The sequence below is a fragment of the Bos indicus x Bos taurus genome, chromosome 6 (assembly GCF_003369695.1).
Source record: "Bos indicus x Bos taurus breed Angus x Brahman F1 hybrid chromosome 6, Bos_hybrid_MaternalHap_v2.0, whole genome shotgun sequence".
Taxonomy (NCBI): Eukaryota; Metazoa; Chordata; class Mammalia; order Artiodactyla; family Bovidae; genus Bos; species Bos indicus x Bos taurus.
Genome location: NC_040081.1, coordinates 88,196,678 through 88,223,119, shown reverse-complemented (window position 1 = coordinate 88,223,119; position 26,442 = coordinate 88,196,678). Strand labels below are relative to the sequence as shown.

Below are 26,442 nucleotides of genomic sequence, written 5' to 3'. Positions count from 1 at the left end.
TAAACCAATTTTTTCACTCTCCTCTTTTACTTTCATCAGGAGGCTTTTGAGTTCCTCTTCACTTTCTGCCATAAGGGTGGTGTCATCTTCATATCTGAGGTTATTGATATTTCTCCCTGCAATCTTGATTCCAGCTTGTGCTTCTTCCAGCCCAGCATTTCTCATGATGTACTCTGCATGCAAGTTAAATAAACAGGGTGACAATATACAGCCTTGATGTACTCCTTTTCCTATTTGGAACCAGTCTGTTGTTCCATGTCCAGTTCTAACTGTTGCTTCCTGACCTGCATATAGGTTTCTCAAGAGTCAGGTCAGGTGGTCTGGTATTCCCATCTCTTTCAGAATTTTCCACAGTTTATTGTGATCCACACAGTCAAAGGCTTTGGCATAGTCAATAAAGCAGAAATAGATGTTTTTCTGGAACTCTCTTGCTTTTTCCATTATCCAGCAGATGTTGGCAATTTGGTCTCTGGTTCCTCTGCCTTTTCTAAAACCAGCTTGAACATCTGGAAGTTTATGGTTCACATATTGCTGAAGCCTGGCTTGGAGAATTTTGAGCATTACTTTACTAGCGTGTGAGATGAATGAAATTGTGTGGTAGTTTGAGCATTCTTTGGCATTGCCTTTTTTTGGGATTGGAATGAAACTGACTTTTTCCAGTCCTGTGGCCACTGCTGAGTTTTCCGAAATTGCTGGCATATTGAGTGCAGCACTTTCACAGCATCATCTTTTAGGATTTGAAATAGCTCAACTGGAATTCCATCACCTCCACTAGCTTTGTTCGTAGTGATGCTTTCTAAGGCCCACTTGACTTCACATTCCAGGATGTCTGGCTCTAGGTCAGTGATCACACCATCGTGATTATCTAGATCATGAAGATCATTTTTGTACAGTTCTTCTGTGTATTCTTGCCACCTCTTCTTAATATCTTCTGCTTCTGTTAGGTCCATACCATTTTTGTCCTTTATCTAGCCCTTCTTTGCATGAAATGTTCCCTTGGTATCTCTAATTTTCTTGAAGAGATCTCTAGTCTTTCCCATTCTGTTGTTTTCCTCTATTTCTTTGTATTGATCACTGAGGAAGGCTTTCTTATCTTCTTGCTATTCTTTGGAACTCTGCATTCAGATGCTTATATCTTTCCTTTTCTCCTTTGCTTTTCGCTTCTCTTCTTTTCACAGCTGTTTATAAGCCCTCCCCAGACAGCCATTTTGCTTTTTTGCATTTCTTTTCCATGGGGATGGTCTTGATCCCTGTCCCCTGTACAATGTCACGAACCTCATTCCATAGCTCATCAGGCACTCTGTCTATCAGATCTAGTCCATTAAATCTATTTCTCACTTCCACATTATAATCATAAGGGATTTGATTCAGGTCATAGCTGAATGGTCTAGTGGTTTTCCCCACTTTCGTCAATTTAAGTCTGAATTTGGCAATAAGGAGTTCATGATCCGAGCCATAGTCAGCTCCTGGTCTTGTTTTTGCTGACTGTATAGAGCTTCTCCATCTTTGGCTGCAAAGAATACAATCAATCTGATTTTGGTGTTGACCATCTGGTGATGTCCATGTGTAGAGTCTTCTCTTGTGCTGTTGGAAGAGGGTGTTTGCTATGACCAGTGTGGTCTCTTGGCAAAACTCTATTAGCCCTTGCCCTGCTTCATTCCGTATTCCAAGGCCAAATTTGCCTGTTACTCTAGGTGTATCTTGACTTCCTACTTTTGCATTCCAGTCCCCTATAATGAAAAGGACATCTTTTGTGAGTGTTAGTTCTAAAAGATCTTGTAGGTCTTCATACAACCGTTCAACTTCAGCTTCTTCAGCATTAGTGGTCAGGGCATAGACTTGGATTACTGTGATATTGAATGGTTTGCCTTGGAAACGAACAGAGATCATTCTGTCATTTCTGAGATTGCATCCAAGTACTGCATTTCGGACTCTTTTGTTGACCATGATGGCTACTCCATTTCTTCTGAGGGATTCCTGCCCACAGTAGTAGATATAATGGTCATCTGAGTTAAATTCACCCATTCCAGTCCATTTCAGTTCGCTGATTACTAGAATGTCAACATTCACTCTTGCCATCTCCTGTTTGACCACTTCCAATTTGCCTTGATTCATGGACCTGACATTCCAGGTTCCTATGCAATATTGCTCTTTACAGCATCAGACCTTGCTTCTATCACCAGTCAGATCCACAGCTGGGTATTGTTTTTGCTTTGGCTCCATCTCTTCATTCTTTCTGGAGTTATTTCTCCACTGATCTCCAGTAGCATATTGGGCACCTACTGACCTGGGGAGCTCCTCTTTCAGTACCTTATCATTTTGCCTTTTCATACTGTTCATGGGGTTCTCAAGGCAAGAATACTGAAGTGGTTTGCCATTCCCTTCTCCAGTGGACCACATTCTGTCAGACCTCTCCACCATGACCAGTCTGTCTTGGGTGGCCCCACAGGTCATGGCTTAGTTTCATTGAGTTAGACAAGGCTGTGGTCCATGTGATTATATTGACTAGTTTTCTGTGATTAGGGTTTCAGTGTGTGCCCTCTGATGCCTCTCACAACACCTACCATCTTACTTCGGTTTCTCTTACCTTGGATGTGGGGTATCTCTTCAGGGCTGCTCCAGCAAAGCACAGTCGCTGCTCCTTACCTTGGACGAGGGGTATCTCCTCACCGCCACCCCTCCTGACCTTGAACATGGCGTATCTCCTCTCGGCCCTCCTGGGCCTCGTTCCCAGAGTCCTTAATTCAGGAGATCTGGGATAGCTCAGGGGTTAACAATGTACCTGCCAATGCAGGAGATGCAGGAGACATAGGTTCGATCACTGGGTCACGAAGATCCCCTGGAGGAAGTAATGACGACCTGCTTCAGTATTCTTGCCTGGAAAATCCCATGGACAGAGGAGCCTGATGGGTTATAGTCCATGGGGTGGCAAAGAGTCACACATGACTGAGCACACATGCATGAGCATTTGCACATATGACAAGTGCCCAGGTAGTACAGCTGTTACTGCTCTCAGAATCACAGTGAGAACCACAGCTCTAAAAGCCTGATTCAGAAGCCAAAGAACCCTTATACTCTGAGAATATACCCTAGAGAATAAGGATCTAGTGTAAGCAGGGAAGGCCAGAGATCTGAAGGAGGATCAAGCCAACAAGTTTAAGGAAGTCAGTGGGAGACCACTCCTGATACAGGGGGCCAGCCCAACATCCTCAAGCCCAGAGAGAGCACAGAGTTCCAGCAAGTCCGAGTTCCCAGAGTGGTTGAGGTGCAGGACCCAAGGAAAACTGTCTCTGTCAAAGAGGCTAAAGAGGAAGAGAGACCAAGCAGGACTTCACCTGCTGTGATGAGGATTTGAGGTTTTTATACCAAGAGCAGTGGAGAGATATTTAAGGATGTTCAGCAAAGTAGATGATTCACTTACAGGTGTTCTACATAATCTGGATAGAATGTGGGGGTAGATGGAAGATGTCCAGGACAGAAACAAGGAGGTTGCTTTATTTTTCCAATATAAAGAGAATCTGTGGTCATAGTCTTGGTGGCATTATTGAAGAGCCGTAAGAGCTGGTGGTTCAGGAGGGTCCTATCTCAGTCTTTAGTTCATGCTCATGTAGGTGGCCCCAAGGATCACTGACCACTTGCTGTGTTTCAGACACTCTAGTGACAGTCCTGATGATCCAAGTGGCTGAAAGACATATCAGTAAAAATAATTGAAAGTCTTCATTAACTGAACAGATTATTTCTCCATCTCAAGGGAACAAGGACATCAGACTGTGAAGTCAAGGTAGTGATCGTTGTGTGTGTGGTCAGTCATGTCCAACTCTTTGAGACCCCATGGACTATGTTCTACCAGGCTCCCCTGTCCATGGGATATTTCAGAAAAGAATTCTGGAGTGGGTTGCCGTTTCCTCCTCCAGGGTATCTTCCCAACCCAGGGATCAAACCTGCATCTCCTGCATCTCCCTCATTGGCAGGCAGATTCTTTACCACTGAGCAACCTGGGAAGCCCAATAAGTACAAAATTCCCCCACTGTTTATACACAAAGGGTGTCCTTTTACAGTCAGCCTGCAACTGCTCCAATCATGACTGGTATTGTGTGGCACACTTGTGTTCACTTTTTAACTAGCTCTTAAAAGAAATCTATGGGGCATGTATTAGAAAGACTTGAAAGTTTAAATCATGGAAAAATGAGAAGCAAGATCCAAACAGAAACTAGATACCAACCTCACTGTTTCATTCCCTCGTCGCTACACCCGGCCCCACAGCAAGTCCCATCAGCTCCACATCCAATATGCAAATACCTCTCACCATCCAGTCCAAGCGATCACTATCTCCTGCCTGGACAACTACCACAGCCTCCTAATCAGGCTGCCAGCTACCATTTCCTGGGCCTACAAGCCATTCTCCCGGCAGCCAGAAGGTCTCTTTACAGAGTAGTCACAGCATCCTGTTTGAACCCTTCAAGGTTTCCTATCACAGACTCCTTGTCATAAGGAGTCTCTAAGGCCCAGTGCAGTTTGGCCTGAAGAACTTTTACAACCTCATCTTGAGCCACTCTTCCTTTGTTTGTCTCCTTCAAATATGCCAAGTTTAGTCCTGCACACAGGATATGGCACTGGCATCTCTTGCTCTGGACCCTCTCTTTGACTCTTCACATGGCTGACTTCTTCCCCACTATTCAGGTGTCAGTTTAATAGTTCAGGCCTTCTGATCACCTTTTCTAAAATGCCCTCTTTCGTGGGCTGCATCACAGGATGATATTTTTTTGTTCCTATACCTCTTACCCATATGTAAAATCAGCATATTTCTTTATCTATTCTTTTTTAAATCTTCCTTCTCCAGAAAGTAACTCCCATCACTGCAGGGGCCCCATCAGTTTAAATATTGCAGTCTTCCTAGCACCTGTTATTTTGTCTGTTACACAGTAATCCTCCAATAAATTTGTGTTGATGATGAGTGAGTAAGGGAGTATCAGTCTCAAGGAACTAAATTAGGACTTTAGTATTTTGGTTTGACGTGTGTGTATGTGTGTGTGTGTGTTAGTCACTCAGTTGTGCCTGACTCTTTGCAACCCCATGGACTGTAGCTGGCCAGGCTCCTCTGTCTGTGGAATTCTCCAGGCAAGAATACTGGAATGGGTTGCCATTCCCTTCTCCAGGGGATCTTCCCAATCCAGGAATCAAGTCCAGGTCTCCTGAGTTGCAGGCTGATTCTTTACTTTCGGAGCCATCATAGAAGCCCTTTGGTTTGATGGATGTTACCCTCAAACACTGTTTCATACCTAGCGGTAGGGTGATTATCTACATCAGGGTTCTTTCCATTTTAAAGTGCATGCAGACTTTCCTGGGGATCTTGGTTAAAATACCGATTGTGATTTCTAACAAGATGCCTCTCAAGTGTTCAGACAATATTTGGATAGACAGAGTTACCCTTAAGTCTTGTGATAGCTAGAATAATGGCCTCCCAAAGATGTCTACTCCTTAATCCCTTGCACCCATGAATGTTTTTCATTACATTGCAAAAGGGAATTAAGGTTGCCAATGACATGGCAACCTTAGCTGTCAATGGCAGCTAATCAACTGACCTTAAGTTTGGGGAATTATCCAGATGGGCTCAATGTAATCATGTTCTGTGTGCTAAATCACTTCAGTTGTGTCTGACTCTTTGAGACCCCACGGACTGTAGCCTTCCAGGCTCTTCTGTCCATGGGGATTCTTCAGGCAAGAATACTGAAGTGGGTTGCCATGCCCTCCTCCAAGGGATCTTCCCAACCCAGGGATCAAACCCACGTCTCCTGCATTGGCAGGTGGATTCTTAACCACTAGTGCCACCAAGAAAGCCCCAATCCTTAAATGTGGGAGGGGAGAAGAGCTATATAAGAAGATTCTGTGTCAGAGTGATGGAGTAGGAAGGACTGTGTGGCATTGCTGGCTTTGAAGATGGATGGAAAGAGATCCAAAAGACAATGAATGTGGGCAGGCTGTGGAAACTGCAAAAAGCAAGGGAATGCATTCTCCACCCAGAGGGCCTTCAGAAGAAATAGCCCTGCAGACACCTTTGTCATAGCCAGTGAGACCAGCTTTTGACCTGTGGAGCTGTCAGATAATATGCCTGTGTTGTTTAAAGCCACTAAGTTTGCAGTAGTTTGTTTCAGCAGCCATAGGAAACTAAAACAAACCTCCTCCCAGAGAATGTCTGTGGGGATGGTGTCCCCCGTCCTCTTACCTCAGTAATAGAGGAGGAGAGGCAGAAGTGTTAGTAGTGGGACTTCCGGGGAGGTCCAGTGGGTTAAGACTGCACTTCTAATGCAGGGAATATGTGTTCAGTCCCTGGTCAGGGAGCTAAGTGTTTTTTAATCACCAAGTCATGTCTGACTCTTCTGTGACCCCATGGACTCTAGCCCGCCAGGTTCCTCTGTCCATGGAATTCTCCAGGCAAAAATACTGGAGTGGGTTGTCATTTCCTTCTCCACGGACCTTCCCTCCTAACCCAGGATTGAACCCACATCTCCTGCATTTTCAGGTAGATTCTTTACCACCAAGCCACCTAGGAAACCCGCTGTGTGGTGTGGCCAAAAAAAGTTAGTGGTCTGATTATATGTAACTATCTTAGTTTCAGTCAGAATGGCCACCTATTTCAACCTGCCATCTGCCAATAGATAAACTTCCCTTCCCCTTCCTCAGCACCCTGAGCTCTAAAAGAATGGCTCTCAAAGTATGGTCTCTGGATTAGCAGCATCAGAATCACCTGGGAGCATGTTAGAAGTGCAAATTCTCAGGATACACCCCAGACAAACTCAATAAGAAACTCTGGAGGTGCCACTCATGTTCTGTTCCAACGAGCACTCCAGGCAACTCTGATGCTCGCTTCAATTTAGAACCATTTCTCTAACAGAGTACATACTTCACTGCCTCTCCTGTTATCCACACATTCAAGGGCACATGATTTTTCTGTAGTTTTCAAACAGTATTTTCCTGGGCACTAAATGTTTTTTTGTTCTCTCCTAAATGATCAGCTACAACAAGAAACAGACTATTTCATCAAAGGAGAGGTTGTTTCAAGTCCCTACTTTGGATTAGAATAGAAATCTAAAAATCAGTAGTGATTTGTAAATTGCGTCAGGGCAAGGAGTTAGAGATCATACTTCTCTGTGTTTCAGGCCAGAAAAGGAGATGATAGAACAAAGACTTCCCTCTTTCTTCTCTGTCCACACACTGCTCAGGCTGCCCCTAGGAAGTCAGCTGCATGTGATAACAGAAACTGAGGTCTGACGCAGAAGCAGTTCATTACAGCCACCAACTGGAATAACAGACAACGAATTTTTTTTAAATTTTTTTCAGAAGCTTCTTCAGAAGCCAGACCTTTGAAGGAAAGGGAGCAGATATGTGTCTTCCTTATCTGAGGTTGTTAGAAAACAAGCTAATGTGTTAAACTATCAAATACTTATAAAGGCGTTTGTTAGTTCACTCAGTCGTGTCCGACTCTTTGCTACCCCAGGGACCATAGCCCGCCAGGTTGCTCTTTTCATGGGATTCTCCAGGCAAGAATACTGGAGTAGGTAGCCATTCCTTTCTCCAGGGGATCTTCCTGACCCAGGGATTGAACCTAGGTCTCCTGTATTACAGACAGATTCTTTACTGCCTGAACCATCAGGGATGCCTAACTTATAAAGGGATTCTCTTCAGAATCAGATGTCACCTCTAAAACACTTTTCCTGTCTTCCTCAGAAGCACAAGTGTTTTAATAAATGATACTGTCCTTTTTTGCCGCTCCCTTTTAATCCTCTCTTCCATGTCATATCAGCATCTGGTGACATTGTTCTTAGTAGTTCTAGCCCCTCTCTTTAGCAGTGGACTTTTCAAACATTTGGGGTGTTTTTGTTTTGTGCCAACTCACTAACCATCAGTCACATCAAATTTCTTTTTAAAATTGTGAAATTATACCTTAATCTTTAGTCCTTCTGTTCTCAACTGATTTCTAGGAGGAGTTAAGGACCTGAGAGAAGCCGACTCCAGGGCCATTGTTTACAGGGGTAATTTTGAGATGATGAATACCCCCAAAAGTCACGAAACGGCTAAAAAAAAAAACAACCAGAGTGAGTGCTCAGTCGCTTCAGTCATGCCTGACTCTTTGTGACCCCATGGACTGGAGCCCACCAGGCTCCTCTGTCCATGGGATTCTCCAGGCAAGAATACTGGAGTGGGTTGCCATGTCCCCCTCCAGGGGGATCTTCCCGACCCAGGTATCGAACCTGAATCTCCTGCGGCTCCCGCATTGCAGGCAGCTGAGCCACCAGGGAAGCCCCAGAGGTAAGATCCATCTGGTTATATTACCTTATGGATTAGGTGACTAATGGATTGCAGGAAGCTCCCAGGTCCTTTTTGTTATCAGTTGTCAGCACTGACAGAGAGTTAGAGTCTTAAGACAGAACTGCCAGGAAGAACAAAACAAGCCACAGTCACTATTCTCCCAAACACCGGCAGTAATTAATGATACTTGAGCAGAGTTGTGAGGGATGTCAGAAAGGGCAGCACTTCAAAGGAAGTCAGGAGAGTTCAATTCAGGGCTTCCTGATCATTTTGGTTTTGCATTTTTACTTCAATCGAGGAAATAGCGTTCCTCTCCCCAGCCTCTCAGTATTCAAATGATGGAACCCAATCCTTTCATTTGCAATGGAAATGAATAGCCTACTTTGAGAACTGAGGAAAGTCTCTAAGCAAAGGTTGAAAAGCAGCTTTTTTTCTTCATCTTCTGAGCCAGGAGATGAGGCCAAAGGCAAAAAGAACTGGAGCTGGGCTGCTTATTGACAAAGGACTGAAGGAGTTTGCAATTTTAATTGCAGGATTCGAGCTGACGGTAATGCAGGATAAAGGAAGTTAAGAGAATCTTGCTACTTCTTGCAGATGTCAGGACTATGGAATGATGGTTTGTTTGTCTTGGCAAAGAGCTTAATGATGAGGCTTTAGTTATTCTTTTGTCCTCATATTTCCTGGTTCACCTTTCCAAAAACATACAGGACTCTATATTACATTTTTACGGAAGTGAAATTATGAAAACATCAACTGTATTATGCACTTACTATATGGAGTTTGGAAAGCATATAGAACTATAACACATAAAATTTTAAAAAATCCCAACCTTAATTCCCAGAAAATGATCAATTTGCCATTTTCCATGTTCATTATGTTGTTTATAAAAATCACTATGAATTAAGTTTTAAATTCAGTTTTTTGAAACTGACATTAAATTGTTAACCTCATTGCTGAAATGTAACATTATGAACAAAATTTGGTGGAGGGGGATGACTAAATTTGTAAGAGAGCAAGCTAGCACTTTTATTCTGCTTTAATTTTTCACCTCTTTGAAGACACTGTTTCGAATGTTCTAGGTTCCTGCAATTAAGCATGGCAACACACAAGGCAGGATGCCGTCTCTACTGCTGTTGTCACTGTGTTCAGTGGCTGCCTGGCCGGGATCCTGAATATTTTTCAGCAAGTCTCCAAAAGGCAGAAATAACACAAACTAAGGAAGTACAGCCATGACTAAATATGCCTTTTGTGACTACATGGGACTGTATTTTCCACTGAAGTTTATTTTGTATCATGTGGCAGGCACTGAAATTTGTGTTGGGCTACCACATACAAGAGTATTTCTGGTTTCCCTTTGCCCAAATTATAGGAATCACTTAGTAAAGAATGAGACGGGGTTTTTTGATTTCCAGGAAGAGAGTTGGAGATCCACTTAATTATGCTGCAAATCATCACTAAAAGGAGAGAGAACTCACAACTAAAATTTGACTTGCATTCTATCTATGGATGGAGGGCACAACTCACTTCCACCCATCATGCTGTCCAGTGTCAATATTTATTACAGTTTATAAAATTAAATACAAAGTGTTTCTTCTGGCCAACCAAATAGCGTGATAAGATTGAGGAACTCCTTTCTTGTTCAGTCCATTATTCATGACAAACGTCAGAATGTGGGTAATTCCCATCTGCTGAGCAGATGCCATTCAGACCACAAAGTGCAAAGTACACCTAAGCATTTTACAGTCAGCTCTGGATCCACTATTACTCATTAAAACTGAGCCAGGAGCCTTAAAGGAACAGGGACCTTTAAAGGGACAGGAGCCCTGGCATCATCTCCCCTGTACCTGTCATCCCCATGTTAAGTTTTTCCCTGGTGAGCACTTATCCGGGAGCTTTAATGACTAACTCTGGGTGTCCATCTGCATCTAACAGGGTCCTCTTGTCATGCACAGTACCAGCTTCTGTGCTGGGGAAGCTTATGATTCTATGTGTTCATTTAGTTAGAAGTCAAGTTTATATGGAGGCTTGTTATTCTTTAGTTTTGTAAAAACACTATTCACATAATATACTGTGTAGTAGTGTTTTTATTTTTTAATCCTTGTGATACATTATGATACAGTATTCCATGTTTGAAAAACCAAGCTTTTCTTAGAAAATCAATTTATATATCATACATAAAGTAATGGGCTTCCCTGGTGACTCAGCGGTAAAGAATCCACCTGCCAATGCAGGAGGCATGTGTTCGATCTCTGGTTTGGGAAGATTCCCCTGGAGGAGGAAATGGCAACCCACTCTAGTATTCCTGCCTGAGAAATCCCATGGACAGAGGAGGTACATTAGATGGGGTCACAAAAGAGTCAGGCACAACTTAGCGACTATACCACCACCACAAAAAGTATATAGCTTGTTGTACCATGTCAACTTCTTGGGTGTCCCTATGCCTTCTAGATGTGACAGATTTGTAAGCTGAGAAGACTGGATAGGGAATCCATTTCTTATCACCCATTTAATAGTTTTATTAAGGCAACTGAACAGTTGCTAAACAGTCTGGTCTAGGCTGGGTGGAGAATTCTTTGGGGCTGAGAGGAAAAGGTACATAAATTATTTTTTCCCTTTTTTTGTGAGGTAGGGGAATCCATCAGTTCAGTTCAGTTCAGTTGCTCAGTTGTGTCCAACTCTTTGGGATCCCATGCCAGGCCTCCCTGTCCATCACCAGCTCCCAGAGTTTACTCAAACTCATGTCCATTGAGTTGGTGATGCCATCGAACCTTCTTATCCTCTGTTGTCCCCTTCTCCTCCTGCTCTCAATCTTTCCCAGCATCAGGGTCTTTTCCAATGACCTGATGCTCTTTGCATCAGGTGGCCAAAGTATTGCAGTTTCAGCTTCAACATCAGTCCTTCCAATGAACACCCAGGACGGATCTTTAGGATGGACTGATTGGATCTCCTTGCAGTCCAAGGGACTCTTAAGAGTCTTCTCCAACACTCCAGTTGAAAAGCATAAATTCTTTAGCGCTCAGCTTTCTTTATAGTCCAACTCTCACATCCATACATTACTACTGGAAAAGCCATAGCCTTGAGGTCTATAGGTAACATTTAAGTTAAATTCTAAAGAATATGTTGCAATTGCTCTTGACAAGTCACCATATATATTAAATCAGTGTCCCCTTTCCTGGCTGGGGACTGCTTAGATAACACTTTAGTGATCGTCTTTGGATTTCTTAAACCAAATAATTCCTATACCATTTTTAGGTCTTTTCTAAACTTGAGTCTTTTGTATACAAGGTACATTTGATCACCTTTATATAGAACTTAGCCTTGATCCTTCACCCCAGTGCCATTGCAGTGGTTCCACTCATCGTGCTGCCTTCATGTTTTCTACCCTGAAATCTGGATGGCTCAGTGGGTAAAGAATCTGCTTATAATGCAGAAGACACAGGAGATGTGGGTTCCATTCCTGGGTCAGAAAGATCCCTTGGAGAAGGATATGGCAACCCACTCCAGTATTCTTGCCTGGGAAATCCCATGCACAGAGGAGCCTGGTAGGCTATAGTCCATGGGGTTGCAAAAAGCTGGACATGACTGAGCAAAAGTCTAGTTAATCTACCCTGTCTGCCATAAGTTCCATAGTGGCCCTTAGGAGGATCATCTCTCTCTCTACGTGAAAGCTCCAGTAACTGCCCATTCCCTGGAGAGTGAATTCTAAACTTCTTTTAGAAGTTTGCAAGCTTCTTACCTGCTTCTTCATCATACCCCATCCTAAATGTCCTGTTCTCAGAATCAACTTTTTGAGCTTTCTCCACAAAAGCTATGGAAATATCTAGAAGGTCCCTGCTAATACTTTCTTTGCCTGGTAAGCTCCTCACACTCTTGCTTATTCCTTTGCCTCCAAAGCGCAAAACAGGCAGCACCAACTCCTTGAAGCTCTCACTCATTCTCAGAGTATGACTGAGACCTCTTTATTGTGTTCACACAGCAAGTGTATGAATGAATGACCATTAGGACAGGTCTTCTCTTAGAGGACAAAATTTGAACCATTCATCAGATAAAAAATGATTAATTTGACAATAACTTCTTCAGTTCCTTGTGGCCTGGTTGCCCAAAAAAGTTGAATTTGAATGTTGTAGGCTATATTGTATTCCCAGTATTGTATTAGGTCCATTGTTTCATCAGATGCATAAGCTAATCATCTTTAAAAAGTTCCTTGGGTAAGGTCCCAGGATAAAAACGTGATGAGGTTTTAATATTTGGAATGCATTCACCGTTACTATAGCTGTTCACCTAACTTCTAAATTTTCTAATTCCTCACTTTATTGCACCATTAACCTACCCAATTTTATCCCAACACTATTCTACCAAACTCCTCCCTTATTCTGCCTGCCAAAATCCTTCAAAGTGCCATTGTGGCATCAGAAAGATCCTGCCTGTTGTGAGGAAAATATGTACAGTATCTGTGGTCTTCAGTTACCTCGTGTTATACACAGTTTATAGATTGACCAAATACCTCAGTAAAGGGTCAGATAATATGTATTTTAGGCTTCGTGGACTATATGGTTTGCATCACAATCACTCAGCTCTGCAATTATAGAAGGAGAGCAGCTACAGACAATTAGCAAACCAATTAGTGTGGCTGTATTCCAATAAAATTTATTTATAAAACATGGTGTCCTGGGAACCAGTTTGCTGACTCCTTGGGTCATATGGAGACTTATTTCTGTGGAGAAAGATTTAGTCTGGTTCTTTTCAGACACAGAAACATTTTCCAAAGAGCTTGTTCCCAGACAATAATCTTTCTAGTTAAACAGGTAAATACTTTGAAGGATACATGTACCATTCCTTATCATGCAGTTTTATCAGAAACAGAAGCTGAGGGAACAAGATTCTGTAAAAATTCATTTGTTTGTATTACAATTCTCACCGCTTAGCATATCAGGATTTGCATCCCAAGTGAACTGGAAATTTCCATATGCGACCCTGGCACCATAATGAAAGCTATAAAAGTGTTCATGCTCTTTACCAGTATGTTAGGTTTTAGGAACTATCCCACAGCAATGGCTTCAATGAAATAAAATCCCTTGTGTGCTCAGTGATATTTAAAACAGAAATATTCATCAACACTAGAATTCTAAAGTAAGCCAGTTGGGAAATGGTACAGTAGCATAAAGTACTTCTGCAGAAAAATTTTCTGGTATGTGTGTGGAGTATCTTGATCCTTGGAAATAGGTACATTAAAAATTACAAGTGAGAAAAGTCAAATGGAAAGTATGTTTCAGTTCAGTTCAGTCACTCAGTCGTGTCCGACTCTTTGCAACCCCATGAATCGCAGCACGTCAGGCCTCCCTGTCCATCACCAACTCCCAGAGTTCAGACTCAAGTCCATCGAGTCGGTGATGCCATCCAGCCATCTCATCCTCTGTCGTCCCTTTCTCCTCCTGCCCCCAATCCCTTCCAGCATCAGAGTCTTTTCCAATGAGTTAACTCTTCGCACGAGGTGGCCAAAGTACTGGAGTTTCAGCTTTAGCATCATTCCTTCCAAAGAAATCCCAGGACTGATCTCCTTCAGAATGGACTGGTTGGATCTCCTTGCAGTCCAAGGGACTCTTAAGGGTCTTCTCCAACAACACAGTTCAAAAGCATCAATTCTTCAGCACTCAGCTTTCTTCACAGTCCAACTCTCACATCCATACATGACCACTGGAAAAACCATGGCCTTGACTAGACGGACCTTTGTTGGCAATTAAAGTATGTTTATATGATCTCAAACATAAAAATCAATATACATGAATTCTGTCAATCAGTATTCATAAGAGCCTACCATGAGCAAGGCTATGCTCTAATCACTGGGAGGACAGCAATGAGTGAAACAGACCAAAATCCCTGCCTTCATGGAGCCAGGATTCTTATGAGAGGGAGACAGATGTTAAATATCAAAGGGATTTTAGCAATTACTATACCTGAAAATTTACTATCATGAGCTATCTCCCCCCTAAAACTGATGACATAAAAGAACTTTTCACTCTTTGATATGTTTAGTTTTATTTTCTGAATAATATTTTTTCTGATCATTTCATTCAACCAGTATTTGTTGAGTTCTTACTATTTGCCATGCTCTCTTCCAGACACATGCAATACAGCATGAACAAAATATTAAAACAGGCTTATTCTCTTGGAGCTACAGTCTAGTGGAGGAGATAGAATGTTAGGTAAATAAGTAGAATATATACAAGGTTAGATGGTGACCAAGGGGCAGAAGTAAGGGGAAAGCAAGATATGAATGTTGGGAGAAGGCAAATTTTCAGATTTGGTTATAAGGAAGGACTCTTTGAGAAGGTGACTTTGGAGGAAATAGTTAAAGAAAATGAATGCAGGACAGTGTGATAGCAGGCTGGAGGTCATTCTGGATAAAAGTTCAGCAGGTACAAAGGCTCTGGGGTGAGAATGTACCTGGAGTACTCAAGGAACATCAAGGAGGCCAGCGGCTCGAGTGCAGTAAGTGAAGGAGAAGCAGAAATGAGGTGGAAGGTGTAACGTGAAACAGATCAAAGCTGGCCTTTGAAGTTGTTGGAAGGATATTGACTTATATTGTAATGATGAGAAATATTAAAGAGTTCTGAGCAAAGGAGAGAGGCTATTGGCTTTACATTAAAATTACTCCTGCTGTTGAGAACAGACAACAAACACAGGGAGGCTTTTAAGAAATTGCTGCCATAAGCCAGATGAGAGAAGGTAGCTTAAACCAACAGGCTGACAGAGGCCAGAGGGGGAGGTGAATGAGACAAGCATCTTGAGCCATAGTGGCCCAGATAAGGATGGAGGTGTGGCAGGAACCAGTGTTCCCACTGCCAGAGCCTACCTGCCACAAAGGTGAGATGCTTGGGAGCAACGACAGCTCCTAAACTGGTGCTGTGCTCACCCGACCCCCCACCTCCCAAGCAGGTAACACAAGGTCAGGCATATACTAGTTGATGAACTTGATTAAATTGTTGTAAAACAAAAAAGGAAATGTGAAATAAAATCTACTTTATGGCTGCCTCCTGCTACAGAATACTCTCCTCACTGCTTTGTCTGGAGTTATTTTCCATCTTTTGGTTATTTATTTTTCTTGTATGAAAATATTTTTATTTTAGTTGCTAGCTGTCAAAATAAAACTAACTCAAAATTAAAAAAAAGAAAAGAAATGGAAGACCTTGACAACAGAGATGACAGTAGAAAAAAAAATAATAATAAAGTCATCTCAAATCCTACCTACTATACTATCCTACCTACCTACTATAAATATATTGGTGTATATACTCCAGAATTGGGTTTTTTTTTTTTTTCTGGCTGAGTCACATGGCTTGTGGCATCTTAGTTCCCCAACCAGGTATTGAACCTGGGCCCTCAGCAGTGAAAGCCTGGAGTCCTAACCACTGGACTGCCAGGGAATTCTCTTTTACTCTAGAGTTATAGACAAAGAATATTTTTAAATGTCAGTTTGTTACTGTCAGATAAAAAGAATCTATATTTAAACCATGTGGAAAATGACTCCTTGTTTATCAAGAAAATCTTTCAAAACAGCACATAAATTAGCACACATTGTGTGTGCAAAACTATGTGTCTATATATAGGTTTCTTCCCCCACATAGGGAAGCCAAAGCTTTCATCAGGGTTTCAAAGGATACTGTGACTTAAACAGGTTGAGAACCACTGCTTTAGATTTTATATTCAGTTCAAACTTTTGCAGCCAGTCATTTCTTCATTACAGAAAATTTTGAAGAACTTTTAAAAAATCAAATTCAACTTGGAAATTATTCATACATATCTTCATCAAGGGAAAATAACCATCTAAAGGTCAGATTTTGTTTGTTTTACTTTGGTTATTCATTTATGAATTAACACCTTCAACATTTGGTGATGTCCTAAGAAGGTTTCAGCTTTCAATGACTTTCATTAAAATGACAGAATAGTAAAGATTCCATTGAACCATTTCATTCTATCTCATACCTTTATGAGTTGAAAGCATCATTATTGCTTTTTATCATTAAAGAGTCTAAGACTGAGTGTAAGTGAATGTAATTTATTTTTCAGGGAACAACTTAATTCTTTACTGAAGACCTATAACTTCTTTTATAGGAACCAGAAAAATCTGCATATTTTATATGGACAGGTAAGCTCGTCAAAGAAATGCAATACAGTTTGAAAGTGAAAGTCGCTCAGTCCGACTCTTTGCGACTATAGTCCATGGAATCCTCCAGGCCAGAATACTGGAATAGATAATCTATCCTTCTCCAGCGCATCTTCCTGACCCAGGAATCGAACTGGGGGTCTCCTGCATTGCAGGCGGATTCTTTACCAGCTGAGCTACTAGGGAAACCCCAAAACTACAAGTTTTCTGAGGGTAGGCCGCATCTGCTGTATTGCCAGCCAGCACCCAGGGAGGTTTCTGGCACATGTATGTGTGTTAGTCATTCAGTCATGCTGTTTTGTGAGCCCATGGACTGTAGCCCACCAGGCTCCCCTGTCCATGGAATTCTCCAGGCAGGAATACTGGAGTGGGTAAACCATTTTCTTCTCCAGAGGATATTCCTGACCCAAGGATCGAACCTGGGTCTCGTGCATTGCAGGCAGATTCTTTACCAGTTGAGCCACCAAAGAAGATTGATTCACAGGGGGGAGAAAAAAAATTCTGTAAAAGTACAGAGAAGTCAGGATAAGTTGGAGTCCATAATACAAATGGTCTGGGGAAAACAGGGGAATAATTTTAGTTTTAGACTATACTGAAAATCCTAGTCCTGAAACATCTGTAAATTTCTAAGTATTTTTTGGAATGGGCAAACATGTAAAGTAACTTTAATGACATATTTGCTTTCTACTTTAAAAACAGAGTATGAATATCTTTTGAACAGCAATTCCATTAGAACTCTATCTTACAAATAATTTACCAAAGCCTTGAATCTAGCAAGCATTTTTAAGGGTGCAATGGTTAGGCTACTGTATCAAGTGACCTTAGATTTTCTTTAATACGTTACTCTCTACAGTTCTCCCCACTCAGTCTTGTATTCTAATGGGACTCACTTCACATCTTTACAATACCTTCCTGGTCCTAGGGGACATTAGAACTGTCTACCTATGTTTAGATTTTCAGATGTGATGGTACAGCATTAACTTTATGCCACCCTTGGCATTTGGGACAGAAGGAAATTTATAAGCCTCTTTGGCCTTTACTAGTGAGCCTAAATGATTTAGTTTGATCAGACATTTCAATTCCCCTCCCAAATGTAATTTTCTACAGAAGCAGGAAGTAGCTAATCCTTTTATAAAGAAATGGGCCCAAGTTTTCTAAATGGCCTAATTTAAAATTATTTCAATATTGTCCTATATCTTAGATCAGTAAAATGCATAACTGTAAAAATATAAACTTTAGGAAAAGATTAAAACTTCAAGGAAATTATTTTAGATTGTAATTCAACAGTTTCCATGTTCCTTTAGGAAAATTTTGAATTTTGATGTGACAAGCATATGAATTGAGGCATGTCCTTTCTATTCTGTGAATTGGTACTCAATTTACAAAAGTCATTTGATTTTTTAAAATAAAGTCTGTGTCTTACATAATTTTTTAAACTGCATGAATTAAAGTATATAGTGAGAATATCAGACTGCTTAATCTTTTCATCTTTACTTGCTGACAATAAAATTAGAATCCAGAATTTTCCAAGTCTCTGACTTAGTTGTAGTGATGGACACGGTTCAAAGGGGTAGTGCGTGGAATAACATCAGCTTTCTTAATCTCTGATTAATTAATGCAATGACTAGTTATTGTTTACAACACAGCAGACACTGTTCTAAAAGCTAGAGACAAAAATGAAAAAACTAGAGAATGTCCTGCATTCATGCTTGTTACATTTTAATAGATAGAAAAAAAGCAAAAAAGTAAATTGTGTATTAGACGGTGAATAGGCTGTGGAGGAGAGCAAATCAGGGAAGAGGGCTCAGGAATCTAAGTGGATGGGTAAAGAAGAACATTTGACCAAAGACTGAAAGGTATCAGGGTGCTAACCTTGCAGAAGTCTATGGGACATGCATTCTGGATACAGACAGCAGTCTGAATCAAGGTCCTGGCTGGTGTAACTGAGGAACAGCAGGGAAGCCAGTGTGCCAGGAACCTCGTGAGAATGGATGGGTAGAGAGTAAGGAAGCTAGAGAAAGAACTGAGAAGGAGAGGGTGCTAGAGCATGGGGGGGCTTGTAGATCACTGTGGAGACTTCAGCTTGTGCTTGAAGTGAGACGAGAAGCCCCCGAGGTGTTGAGATATGATCTAAAGATTCATTTTAAAAGGGTCTCTCTAGCTAGTAGGAATACATAGAGGGACAAGAGAAGAATGAGGTAGACCACAGAGACACTACTGCAATAATCTGGCAAACAATGACAATGGCATAGACCAGATCTGTGGTAGTGCACATGGTGAGCATAGCCATATCGGGGATATATTTTTAAGGTCAAGCTAATCAGATTGGCTAATGTATTGGATTTGGAGACGTTCAGAATGAAAGAAAGATTACTGGTGACTGTAACAATGTTGATCTGAGCAACTGGAAGAATGGGAGTGATATTTAACAAGATGGGGAAGGCTGGGAAAGGAAAATGTTTAGAGAGAAATTTCAAGAGTTAACTAGGATCATATTAAATTTGACATCAAGTTTGAAAGCTGAAGTTTAGGGGAAAGGTTAAGGTTTGGGCTGGAGATCTAAAATTGGGAGCTACCAGTTTAGAGATGGCATGTAAAGATCATTGAGGTCACCAAGGATATTGGTGTAGATCTACATGAGAAAAGGCCTAACAATTGAGGCAATGAGACTACAGACGTGCAACCAAACCTTCAGGGATAATTTATGTAGTTAATTTCAAAAGAGATGTTTTCTGAAATTAAAAAATATTCTCATATTCTTTATATGAGAAAACCTCATTGTCTGATTATAGTTGGAGTATTTCTTCTTGAAAGCAAAAATTAGATAACCTGAGAAGATCAGTTATTCTATGAGTTTTTGATATAAGGGATTCATGGAAGTATAATTAGGCCAAGAAAAGATGTCATACATCAATAACTCACATGTAGGCCCTGCATCATGTACTGCCATTTCAGAGAGCAAATTGTGTTTGGTTGTTAAGCACTGGGGCTTCCCTGGTGGCTCAGAGATAAAGAATCCTCCTGCAATGCGGGAAGACCTGAGTTTGATCCCTGGTTCATTCCCATGGAGGAGGGCATTACAACCCACTTCAGTCTTCTTGCCTAGAGAATCCCCACGGACAGAGAAGCCTGGTGGGCTGCAGTCCATGGAGTTGCAAGGAGTCAGACATAACTGAGCGACTAAGCACAGCACATAGCATATTAAGAACTGATAAGTGCCTGACCTCACAATAATCTGAAATGTGGACTCAAAAGTGGGAAAAAGAGCAAAACTTTGTTTCAGGAGTGACTCCAAAGTAGGTTTATCAGCCAAAGAAATAATAAGCAACAACATTTACTGAGCACTTTAAATATCAGCTCCTATGATTCAGGGACTGTTATGATTTAATTCTTCAGAAGAAACAGCCCAGGTTTAAAGGTGTTTGACCTTTTGTCCAAAATCATATAGCTAGGAAGTAGCACAGCCACAGTTCAAATACAGGGCTATCTGATTCTACAGTCTGGAGTCTTCATTACACATTCAAATAGGAATTGAGTCATTTATGTTTTCTAATAATTGATTTTTCATAATAACAAGTAGCTATTGGATATTATAGTGGTTACTGAATAGATGAAATATGTTTCTATTTTTCAAATTTATTATAATAGTGTAACTCTACTTTAATAAGAGACTTTTGCATATACAAGAGAGAAATGAATTAGAAAATACATTCTTTGTGAATGTGCTTAGATATTAATATTTACACTCAGAGAATGAGTAAGTGTTCAATCCCGTTTACTAGTTTTTCTTTGTTTGCATGGAATTTCCTTCTTTTATTATATTTCCAACTTAAAAGAGATTAAGTGCTATTGATTTTTTCAAAAATATCATGTCAAGCATTTTACACCTTTTTACATATATTATTTCACTTTTTCTGTATAATAAGTGTGTGAGTTAAATTTTTCATCTTCAGAAATGAGAAAACAACCACTAAACTGATCAATGCTATTTAGATTTCTACCACAGTACAGCTTTAATATTGCTTTAATTTTAAGTTAAACAGAATTAGAGAATTAAACTTCCACTTAATTGAAGAATCAAGAGTTCAGAATACATTTTAGCATACTGTGCCCTCTGGTGGGCATGGCGTCACCATTATGACTTTGCTGGTTGTCACTGTTTTTAAAAATAAAAGAATGTTTCAGAAATATGATTGTTCTGTAGATAAATTTAAAAGCCAAATAATCCTACCCGGGAATTTTTTTTTAGCTGTCAGGATGTCTTACAGACTTAATTTCTACAACTTCAGTTAAAACATTTACCTTCTATAAATAATACAAAAGCAATGTTTGAGATGGTTGGCTTCTTCCCTAGACTGAAGATGGTAAGCTAATTGTTGAAGGAATGTTGGACATTTTCTGGGGAGTAAAACGGCCTATCCAACTGAAAATACAAGATGAGAAACAAATCCCTTCTTTCAGTGTGCTGGAGTCACCGGAAGCTTTTTCCAAAAGGTGAGCTAGCTTTTATGGTTTTACTTCCTTAGAAAATGATCATAATTATCTTTCTTGTGCACACTCTTGAAGATGAAAGCTCTGAAGCTTATATCCAATCTCATTTAATCCCCCAGCAACTCTAGAACATAGGTGTTCAGAAACCAGGACTCTGAGAGGTTAGGTAGTTTGTGCAAGATACCCAGTTACCATCCAGCAGAGCTGGACTAGACCTCAAGTCTGTGGGCACCAGAGTCTATGCCCTTGACCTCTCTGCTGTAGTCCTTCTCTTCTGGGAGCCTTCATTCTTCCACTAGAATAGATAAGAGATAGAGGCAAGATTTCATTCAGTTCAGTTCAGTTCAGTTCAGTCACTCAGTCATGTCTGACTCATGAATCGCAGCACACCAGGCCTCCTGTCCATCACCAACTCCTGGAGTTCACTCAAACTCACGTCCATCGAGTCAGTGATGCCATCCAGCCATCTCATCCTCTGTCATCCCCTTCTCCTCCTGCCCCCAATCCCTCCCAGCATCAGAGTCTTTTCCAATGAGTCAACTCTTCAAATGAGGTGGCCAAAGTACTGGAGTTTCAGCTTTAGCATCAGTCCTTCCAATGAACACCCACGACTGATCTCCTTTAGGATGGACTGGTTGGATCTCCTTGCAGTCCAAGGGACTCTCAAGAGTCTTCTCCAACACCACAGTTCAAAAGCATCAATTCTTCGGTGCTCAGCTTTCTTCACAGTCCAACTTTCACATCCATACATGACCACTGGAAAAACCATGGCCTTGACTAGAGGGACCTTTGTTGGCAAAGTAATTCATTAGCCCTGTGCTTATCAGCAAAAAGAAAGATGAAATTTAAATTTCCCCTTTTCATGGAACAAAGGGCTTTTCCTGCTTTCTGGAAAGGAGACTTATGTTCCATCTGATTGCTGCGTCCCGTTAAACAGGATCAGGACAAAGTACAGATGAAGTACAATACATGCACAAAACAGCTCCCTGTGCAGGTTTATGTGACTGTGAAAGGTTGTTGCTGAATCACGGGAAGACGCCGGGATCCTTGGCCTCCGGAGGAGAAGAATTCAATCCGGGGCCAGAGACGAGGCTTGATCACTCAGAGCTTTTGTGTAATAAAGTTTTATTAAAGTATAAAGGAGATAGAGAAAGCTTCTGACATAGACATCAGAAGGGGGTAGAAAGAGTACCCGCTTGCTAGTGTTAGCAATGGAGTTATATACTCTTCAATGAATCAGAAGAATGTCTGGAGGTTGTAAAGACCTCACCAGACCTACTCCCATAATTTACATTTTAAAATAACAGGATTAGCCAGAAGGTTTAATCCAGAGACTGTCCTCAGGCAGGATACATAATCCTAAAGAATGTAGAGGGATAAAAAAGTTTGTCCTTTTTTCCTCCTTGAGAATTCTAGACCCCTCGCTCCTTGGGGACCCCTAGACTTCTTATCAACCTGCCTAGGAAATGACTCTCTCAACTGTACCTTGAAGACATAAGTAGAGTTGATAGATATTTTCATTATCCTTTACAATGTTTAGACTTCCCTGGTAGCTCAGACAGTAAAGAATTTGCCTGCAATACAGGGGACTCAAGTTCTATCCCCGTGTTGGGAAGATCTCCTGGCGAAGGGAATGGCAACCCACTCCAGTATTCTTACCTGGAGAATATCATGTCAGAGGAGCCTGGCAGGCTACAGTCTTTGGGGTCACGAAGAGTTGGATACAACTGACCAACTAACACACATATAAATCTTGTTTTCTTCTTCCCTCCCTTTTTACCTTCATTTTCAATCATTGACTTTCTAATGCATCTTCCTTTTATATATTCATGGAGATAACAATCCTTCTCTTCATCCACCTTTCCATGCATAACTAGATGAGCTGGAGTTCCAGCAGGACAGAGGATGGAGAGAGAGCAGCCAGGACCTTTTCCTCAATCTGACCTTTGGCCATAACCAAGGTGATACCATATCACCTTCAGGGAAGCCCTACTTTTCCCTTGGAGAAACACAGAAGTCCCACAAGTTGCACCTTGCCAGCCTTTCTCAAATGTTATCATAATTCTGAACATTTGGTAATTGCCCACACATGTCATGTAGTCTCTTACTTCCCTGACTCTGCCTAGAAGCCTACCTGCTTCTCAATATCCACTTGCTAGACTCTTCCACCAGTCTTTTAAGATTCAGGTCGGTAACATTTTCTCCAGAAAGCCTTTTCTGACCCTTCCATCTGTAGTAGGTGCACTGACAACTTTTCTATGTCACTTTCAGAGCACACTGTTAATTGAATTTTCATATACCTGCCTCCCCCTCTAGTCTATGAGCTCCTCATGGGTAAGGAGCATGCCTTACTCATCTTTAGCCCCGTGCTCAGCAGTGAGCCAGCACAAAGACAGGACTCAAAATATAGTATTGAATAAAACCCTCAGAATCCTGGTGGTTAAATACTTCTGCTCTGCTGTGTGAGCTTTCTCTCCATCTACCACTTATGATTAGTGTTCCATCCAAGCTATCAAAGGACAAAGAGTCTAGCACTTATGAAACAGCAGAAGGGAAACCACAGACTTAGGCAATCTGATGAAATCCTATATCCTTCACCTTCAGGTACTAAGTGATTAATGGGCTGGTGGTTCTAAATGACTAGGAACATCATTTAAAAGTAGAAATTATCCTGGGTCCTACTTTTAGGAAACTATACAAGATACGAATTTGGCAAAATTAGCCATCATTCTTCATATTGCCTAAGAACTCATTGCAAAGTTCTCCGAGCAGTCAGCTCCGTTCGATGTGTTTTAATTAGTTGAATCATGAAAAGTTAATTAGTATGAGACATTATGGGGAGATATCAAGGAAATGCAGTAAGCTACCTAAATTATCACATTAAGCTATCATGATTTTGAATGTGTATCCCAAGATATATTTTTTTAATTTTCCAAATTAAAATTCAAAACACTTATTCCTAGAAACCCTGAACTTGAGAATGAGTTTCAAGAGCCCAAGTAGACAAGGTATATTAATGCCTTTCAATATTCTATGGAAGATTATAAATTAATATTCTCATGAGTTGCCTTCCATAAAATCCATTTGCCTTTTTTGTTATTTATCAGAATAATGCTGTGAACCAAAGATAAATTATCTCCTTTAGGGACTTCCCTGGAAGTCTGGTGGTTAAGACTCTGAGCTTCCAATGCAGGGGGCATGGTTCAATCCCTGGCTGGGGAACTAAGATCCCATATGCTGTGTGGCACGACCAGAAAAAAAAAATCTATCTCTTTTTGTTTCAAGTTGAGAAAGACCATCCTTGAAAACTTTGCTTGCTCTTTACCACAGTAATGAGACTTACTGGGAGAATATTTGAAGTGCATATTTGCAGGATATCATATTTTTCTGGTGAGTAAAAATTGTCAGAAAATGACCCCACTCCTGTCCCATAAAAGAGCAAGATTAGATTCAATTGATTCAATTGTGATTAATTATCCAAGAAGTCTTTGTGGGAACCAGCTGAACAGCCAGAATGTGCAGCACAATTTGGAATAACTGTTCCTTGACCTCTTGTTCCCTAGTGGGATGCAGTCCCACCTAAAGTATTATGTGTGCATGAGTGCTAAGTCACTCAGTTGTGTCCAACTCTTTGTGACCCTATGGACCATAGCCCACCAGGCTCCTCTGTCCATGGGATTCTCCAGGCAAGAATACTGGAGTGCATTGCCATGCCCTCCTCCAGGGGATCTTCCTGACCCAGGGATCAAACCTGTGTCTCTTAAGTTTCTTCCATTTGCAGGCAGGAATGGCAATCCACTGCAGTACTATAGCCTGGATAATCCCATGGACAGACGAGCCTGGTAGGCTACAGTCCATGGGGTTGCAAAGACTCAGACACGACTGAGCGACTTCACTTTCACTTTCTTTACCACTAGCACCACCTGGGAAGTCCCTAAAGTATTATACTTTGTTTCAATTCAGTTCTAGACACCCTCACTCTGATTGCCATCCTTTCAGGCCAGTTCAGTTCAGTTCAGTAGCTCAGTTGTGTCCTACTATTTGCAACCCCATGAGTCGCAGCACGCCAGGCCTCCCTGTCCATCACCAACTCCCAGAGTTCACTCAGACTCATGTCCATCGAGTCGGTGATGCCATCCAGCCATCTCATCCTCTGTCATCCCCTTCTCCTCCTGCCCCCAATCCCTCCCAGCAACAGAGTCTTTTCCAATGAGTCAACTCTTCGCATGAGGTGGCCAAAGTACTGGAGTTTCAGCTTCAGCATCATTCCTTCCAAAGAACACCCAGGACTGATCTCCTTTAGGATGGACTGGTTGGATCTCCTTGCAGGCCAAGGGACTCTCAAGAGTCTTCTCCAACACCACAGTTCAAAAGCATCAATTCTTCGGCACTCAGCTTTCTTCACAGTCCAACTCTCACATCCATACATGACTACTGGAAAAACCATAGCCTTGACTAGACAGACCTTTGTTGGCAAAGTAATGTCTCTGCTTGTCAATATGCTATCTAGGTTGGTCCTAACTTTCCTTCCAAGGAGTAAGTGTCTTTTAATTTCATGGCTGCAGTCACCATCTGCAGTGATTTTGGAGCCCCAAAAAATAAAGTCTGACACTGTTTCCCCATCTATTTCCCATGAAGTGATGGGACCAGATGCCATGATCTTTGTTTTCTGAATGTTGAGCTTTAAGCCAACTTTTTCACTCTCCTCTTTCACTTTCATCAAGAGGCTCTTTAGTTCCTCTTCTCTTTCTGCCATCAGGGTGGTATCATCTGCATATCTGAGGTTATTGATATTTCTCCTGGCAGTCTTGATTCCAGCTTGTGCTTCATGCAGCCCAGCGTTTCTCATGATGTACTCTGCATGTAAGTTAAATAAGCAGGGTGATAATATACAGCCTTGACCTACTACTTTTCCTATTTGGAACCATTCTGTTGTTCCATGTCCAGTTCTAACTGTTGCTTCCTGACATGCATATAGGTTTCTCAAGAGTCAGGTCAGGTGGTCTGGTATTCCCATCTCTTTCAGAATTTTCCACAGTTTATTTTGATCCACACAGTCAAAGCCTTTGGCATAGTCAATAAAACAGAAATAGATGTTTTTCTGGAACTCTCTTGCTTTTTCGATGATCCAGCAGACGTTGGCAATTTGATCTCTGGTTCCTCTGCCTTTTCTAAAACCAGCTTGAACATCTGGAAGTTCACAGTTCACGTATTGCTGAAGCCTTCTTTGCTGCTGCTGCTGCTAAGCTGCTAAGTCGATTCAGTTGTGTCCGACTCTGTGGGACCCCATGGACAGCAGCCCACCAGGGTCCCCCGTCCCTGGGATTCTCCAGGCAAGAACACTGGAGTGGGTTGCCATTTCCTTCTCCAATGCATGAAAGTGAAAAGTGAAAGTGAAGTCGCTTCAGTCGTGTCCGACCCTTAGTGACCCCATGGACTGCAGCCTACCATGCTCCTGTGTCCATGGGATTTTCCAGGCA

At 41.5% G+C, this 26,442-nt stretch overlaps 1 protein-coding gene across 2 annotated transcripts in view; it reads left to right on the top strand.

Moving 5' to 3' along the window:
* The window catches only part of RASSF6 (Ras association domain family member 6), a 71,557-nt gene that overhangs the window by 26,845 nt on the left and 18,270 nt on the right, over window positions 1–26,442 (top strand). For both annotated transcript variants that reach the window (XM_027544727.1, XM_027544728.1), the window contains 2 exons: window positions 16,375–16,453; window positions 20,826–20,965. In XM_027544727.1, the coding sequence (XP_027400528.1) occupies window positions 16,375–16,453; window positions 20,826–20,965 (219 nt within the window). The remainder of the gene's footprint in view (window positions 1–16,374; window positions 16,454–20,825; window positions 20,966–26,442) is intronic.